General features: G+C 52.6%; 1 protein-coding gene across 1 annotated transcript; it reads right to left on the reverse strand.

The window, feature by feature from the left end:
- Positions 1-4,797: 4,797 nt before the first annotated feature.
- On the reverse strand, positions 4,798-5,202 carry NHLH1 (nescient helix-loop-helix 1). The gene has a single exon (XM_063145954.1). The coding sequence runs from the start codon at positions 5,200-5,202 to the stop codon at positions 4,798-4,800; it is 405 nt and encodes a 134-aa protein (XP_063002024.1).
- Between the last annotated feature and the right edge of the window lie 1,199 nt (positions 5,203-6,401).

Consider the following 6,401-nt stretch of genomic DNA (forward strand, 5'->3'; position numbering starts at 1 on the left):
TCCCCTTGGGAAACAGCTCCCGGCTTGGCCCAAGCAGCCGCTCCGTCTGCTTCCTTCCCTGGCCATTTCCAGCATCCCGAAGAAGAAAGCTGCCCCAGAGGATCAGGCCTCAGCCGCCGTGCCTCCTGCCTGCCGCTCTCCTCTTTGCCTTGGCCTGTCCATTTCCCCAGCGGGCAGAGATTCAGCAGCCGTAGCCAATCGATTCTCTGAAGAAATTTGGAGCCACTTGTGAACACCTGCAACCGCCCGGCCTCCCCCGCCTGCCTGGCCTCTCCTCGGGGACGCCCTGTGGCAGAAGAAAAACAGAGAACTAAAAAGCAGAGAGAGGGGAGGGAGGCAGCAAGGAGAGATATTAATGAGGACTTGAGGATTGCATGCTTTGATTTGCCGCGTGCTTTACGTTTTGAACAGCCACATGAGAGGCGGGGTGGCTTTTTCCGTGCCCATCCTGTCCTACCCAGGGAGCTCACTTCGAGCCAAACTTTGTATGAAGCAGAAAAAGGGCTTGCGGTTCTGGGCCCTGGTCGCCGTGCCTCTAGATGAATCACTCCACTGGTCCGAGGAGTCCAGGACTGGGCCTTTTCCAACGTCTTTGCAGAGCCTCCGGCAGAGAGAGATTTTCTAGCCCAGCTATAGGACATCCCTTGACTACATGATTTAACCTACAAGCAAAACTAATCTGTGGGTCAGGCATGTCCCAAGGCAGAGAGATCTTGCCCTGCTCCCAACCTAGACCTCAGCTTAGCTCTTATGTCCCACCCACCCCCTCACACACACACACACACCAAAGAAGGGGCAGAGAACTGCCAGCATCCTCGCACTCCCTAACCAAGTCGCAGGAAACTTAAAAGGCAGGTGTGTGCATTGGCTTGGAGCTGTGACACCACAGGTTGTGTTCTGCAAAGAACGAAGAGGCATGGGTGAATGAATCCAGCCTCCATCTCCAAATGTTCTGAGCTGCCAGACCATGTTCAGAGTTCAGTAACTCCAACCTGGAAGAGGAGTTTCATCCCATCTTGCTCTGGCAGATTCCCTTGAGGTTGTCAACAGAGGTGTCTGCGGCCTGGGTTGCACTGGGGGGGGGGGGAGGGAGTGTGCGGGGGTGCGCACAGTGCTGGGAAGGAACCCTGCCACAGGCCTTGGCCCTAGGATTCCTCCTTCCACTGATGCCTCAATTGCTTCCAGGTTTGTTTACCCGAATGCCCTTGGGGCGGCCCTTGAAGACAGTTCAGGAACTTCATTTGCTTCAAATGTGACTCCCAGGTCTCACTGGAGCGGGCCGGCAAGAGCATATTACTCTACATCTGCATTATTTATTTATTTATTTATTTATTTATTACACTTATATACCGCTCCCATAGCCAGGGCTCTCTGGGCGGTTTACAGAAATTCTGTAAGTTGTCAATTATTTCCAGGATCAATTCAAGGTGCTGGTTTTGACCTTCAAAAGCCCTAAAGGGCCTTGGACCAGGATATCTCAACTATGAGCCCGTCTGAGAAACTACATTCCATTTCTGAGGCTTTTAAATAAAATCTCCCTTCTGCTTTTCCTGATTTCTGGGGTCAGTGCACATAGATTATTTTATTGATACAGGGGTTGTTGTATTTTTTTAATTGCTTTGGATTATTGTTAGCTGCCTTGATAGTTCATTGTAGAACAGTGGAGCATAAATCCCTGCAAGTCCGGATGTTCACTTGAACTTATGCCACAATAAAGGCGTTAGTCTTTAGGGTGTCACAAGATTCTTTGCTGGTCTGTTCCAGCGGAGACGACACAGGCACCCCTCTGGAAATTAGCAAATGGGTTCTACCAGTGGTGTGGAAGGAAGAGTGTGCAGCAAAGACGGGGTCCGGAGGAGACATTTCCATGGGCGATGCCGTGGGGATTTAGTGGCCGCCTTCCTGAGATTCAGACCTGTGCTCTGTCTGCAGGAGTGAGGCCGGTGCATCCTTCTAATAGGCCTGTGGCTGAGACCCAAGCCCCGGAGACCCTTCTGCACGCCGCAGCATGTGGGGAACATCTGACGGCTGACCGCATTTGGCTAAGGTGAAAATTCCCCGTGATGTCTTACCACGGTGGTAGCAGCCGCGTAATAACGGCCTTGGATGGTGCTCACTAACACCATCACAGCCTGCCTAATGGTAGAACTGGCCGAGTCCATGATACTACCCATGATGCATCTGGAACAGACAGCCAAGTGTTCTGCCTCACCACTGGCTGACTGGGGGCTTGTGGGCCCTTTCACACACCCCCCACTGCGATCATTTCACGCTTTGGAGCGTAAGATTTGATTAGGCTGATCCTAACAGGCGGAGCCCGTGACCATCAATTACCGCTTGCGAAATTACCCAGCTGCCACCCAAGGTACCCAAGGAGGGGATGAGTGTCGTTGTTGTGTTAAAGAAGAAAGAAATGGACACGGCACTGTCTTCCGTCGCCCCCCCACGCCACTTTTCTCCACCAGATCATTCTCATCTGCATCAAAGAGTTTAATATTTTCCTTACAAAATCATAAACAACAACAATAATAAACTCTTGTCTGTTCTAAACCAAGTAACAGACACATACACATAAATACACACATACAGAAAGATGCACCATAAACAAGGTTCCCCTCACCCCAGCCCCCTCCAATCCCCCGCCCCCCCCAAAAGTGCATAAATACTGCAAATAAATAATATCTTAAAATAAATACATTAAGAATAAATAAATAAATAAATAAATGTTTGTGGCACAGAGACGTTGTTCAAGAGGTCCAAAGGCGGTCCTTCCCCCACTGGCACTTCTGAATTAAGAGCCCGCTTGCGTGTTTCGGGAAAAGCAGATGACTCACACTTCTGAGGACCAGGTGAAGGGCTGGGGGGGCAAAGACGATTCGCTATTGGAGCTCAATGACCCACCACAGGTGGAGGCCCTGTGCTTGTAAGTACCAGGTGCAGGGCAGGGAGGAGCAGTGGGTACATCCATCACCTCTATACCTTGTTTTGGAACTTCCCAAGGGAACACCAGGATGGCCCCTGCTGCAGCTTGAAGGTTGGTCTAGATTCGAATCTGCCTCCCACCACAGGCGCCCTCCTGAAATGTTGGACTACAATGGAAGGTATAGTCCAGCTCAGCTGCAGGGCACCAGGTTGGGGGAGGCTGATCTGGATCATCAGCTTTCAACAGGCGGGTTGAGACCCACCAATGGCTTGTGCATCATGAACCTAAGAGGAAAGGGCTGTTGTAGCCCAGTGGTTTACCTGCAAATGGACCCGGTTTCAATCCCCAGAAGCATCTCCAGGTAGGGCTGGAAAAGACTCCTGTGCAAGACCCTGGAAAGCCATTGCTGCCAGTCAGGGCAGGCAAAACTGAACTGGACGGACTGGCGGTCTGACTTGGGACAAGGCAACTTCCTACGCACTATTTTCACTTGTGTCTCTTTGTAAGAAGGAGAGAGAAACAGGGACGGGGCGACCAGAGATGGACGATGACGTTCCTGTATCATTCACAGAGGTGTACAAGGAGATGCGCTGGTAGGGCAGGCACCCTTCCTGACAAGCTGCAGCTCCCAAAATCCTGCATAGTCACGAATAATCCAGGAGCCTGGTCCTCCATCAGATCTGGTCACCCTAAAGCCAAAAAAGGGAGGGGGAATGGACCCAGACCCAGAGGGGAATTAGAATTAGAAGTGGGTCCCTCGCTACCCTTTGAGATCAAAGATGGGTCTCCGGTCACTCCCTGCAAAGGCCGTTTGTAGCTTCTTTTATGCTTCTTTGCACATCTTCTCCGTGGGATCCACTCTGCTGTTTTCTGATCACGCGCAGAAACGTGGTTAAGGAGTTCACGCCCTGGCAGGAGCAGCCAGGCGAAGTGGGGTCGGTTACTACTCGGTCAATGTCCTTGTGTAGCCAAGGCTTGGGGTGCCTGCCCAGTGCTTTCGGCCGGTTGTGTTAGAGCAAGGAGCTGGGGTGCGCCACGTCATGCATGTGAGCCATAGAGTAACACTCTTCACAAGTGTGCTTTATTAGTGTGTCTAGTGTGGAGGGAGGCACTACGTGTGCGTGAACAACTGCAAACCTTTGCTGGTATTGGCGTGTTGACAAAGCTGCCGCGACCGGGAGATCTACAGGAGAAAGGCGGAAACACAACGTCCCCTTTGTGACTTCTTTTGTTTGTATATCTGTGACCCAAAAGGATGATTTTGCACCCATTGTATCTGTCGTGGAATCCTCCGCGGCAAACTTAGGGGCTAAAGGAAACTCCATCACAGGAAATAGGACGGGCCATCCCCACCCAACCCCCCGCTCCAGAGATGAACCCTGCCGATTTTCATTTACGTACGTTCATGTGTTAAATGTATACCCAGATGAAGTTTGGGCGCGTGTGAACACAAAAATGCTGTTTTGGGGTGGAAATGAATGGAAATCCAGGCTGGTTTAGAACTGGGCAGGGAGACGGTGCCCAGCAAAGCATCTTGGGAGTCATGCCATTTTCTTGCCTGCAGCTGACCGTGGTCCTGTCCTTGAGAAGGGGTGCAACTCTGTCATCATTTCAATTGCTCCGCTTCTTCGAAGCTGCCGTGCGCGGTTTTAAGTGCAGAACGGCGGAGAGTTTCAGCCGTGACTGTTGTAACTGCGGCTGACCGAGGCACGGCCTAGACACGGCCCACTCAGAGATGGGACGGGAGGGCAGGTGCAACCTGGAGATGGCCAAGATGTCGTTCAAGCAGATATGGGCTCGGCGGGGCCTAGACTCCCAAAATGCGGGTCGGCGTGAGGTGTAGCATCCCGGAAGACAGCTGCAGTCCCAGAGACTCAGACATCGAGCACATGGTTCAGGTAGGAAATGTAGCAGATCGCCAGACGCAGGATCTCAATTTTGGACAGCTTCTTGTCCGGGGGAAGCGTAGGCAGGAGTTTGCGCAGCTCAGCAAAGGCCATGTTGAAGGCCTCCACCCGGATCCGCTCTCGCGTGGCATGAGCGGTCCGGTACTTCGCCGTGGCTCGCCGCCTTCGCCGCCGCTCCTCTCGGCTCAGGTGCTGGAGGTCTTTCTTCATGGCCTCGCCAGACTCGGCGGCGCGGGACTGGCTGCACAGGCCCAAGGCGCTGCCGTCTTCCACCCCCAGCCCCCGGCCTCCCCCGCAGTCACTGAAGACCGACTCCGTCTCCGAGTGCGTCGGCTGCAGGTCGATCTCCGTTTGGTCTGAATTCAGCATCATGTCGTGGGAGGCCAAGGAGGCGGTGCAGGTGGGTGGAAGGAAGGTGATGGAGAGCGGAGGGCAGAGAGAAAGTCAGCTGTTGAAGGAGGGAGGGAGGGGGGTGAAAATGAATGTGGGCAGGATGGAGGTAGAATGGGCGGGGGGGGGGGAGACACTAAAACTGGACAGGCAGGAGGGGCCCTGGCACTCGCAATCAGGATTTCACCAAGCGATGAGTGTTCTGGTAGAATCACCTCCCGTTCACGTCATTCAGTAAACCAAGCTTTTCTGTTTGATTCGCATGTACGTGCAGATGCTGCTGAGTTCTGGCTGGATTTGTGCCCCGTTCTTTCAGCCATCCAGCAATGGGAATTTCTTCAGTCTGTCAAAAAACACAAATGGTTCTTATCTGTTGAAAGACGGAAAATGGGATGAAGGCATGAATACATGACGGACAAACAGTGCTTAAGGGTTGACGTGGCACTTCAAAGTGCTCGACATGCATCATCTTGTTGCAATCTTGCAACTAACCTGCATTATTATTCTCATATTGGATAATGTGTGCGGAGCAGCCTAAGAGAGAAAAGGCATCACTTAAAAAAGAGGACGCTGACGTGCATAACATTCGCATTTGCTAATTCAGAAATAACTACTGTCATTGAAAGAGTAATGCAGTACATCTCACCCTCGTGCTCCTTCCAGTTTGCTGCAGGTGGGCAACTTCAAGGCCCATCCCGCTCTTTTGGGGTCCGGCTGCTTAGGGATCCTGAACCACAGCTCTTCGAAGAGAGGACCGTCCTCTGTAAAAGAGGACACATGGCCGCCCTGGGGAAAGTCCCTGGAAGGGAACCGAGGCCGGGAGAGAAAAAGAGAAAAGAAAAGGCAGGGACGCTTGAGGAAAACGGAAACAGAAGGAGGATAAATACAGGCAGACGGACGGACATGTGTAAGGTGCTCTTAAAAGAAAACACTGTGGAAGGCGAGGAGGAGGAAACCCGGGAGAGAGTGACTGAATGAAAGTCAAACGCGGGCAACAGAAGGCCTCGTCCGTCTATAAAGAGAGGGAATGTTCCAGCAGATGCCAAGCCTGGTCTGTGGGGGAGGCCAGGCCAAAGTGCTCTCCCTAGACCCACGTGGGGGTTGGGGGGTGGCAGAGGGACCAGAGGCCAGGCTTCAGAAGCACCTCCTTGCCCCATCTCTCTGGAGAGATGACAGGTGGC

This window comes from Elgaria multicarinata, chromosome 21 (assembly GCF_023053635.1).
Source record: "Elgaria multicarinata webbii isolate HBS135686 ecotype San Diego chromosome 21, rElgMul1.1.pri, whole genome shotgun sequence".
NCBI lineage: Eukaryota > Metazoa > Chordata > Lepidosauria > Squamata > Anguidae > Elgaria > Elgaria multicarinata.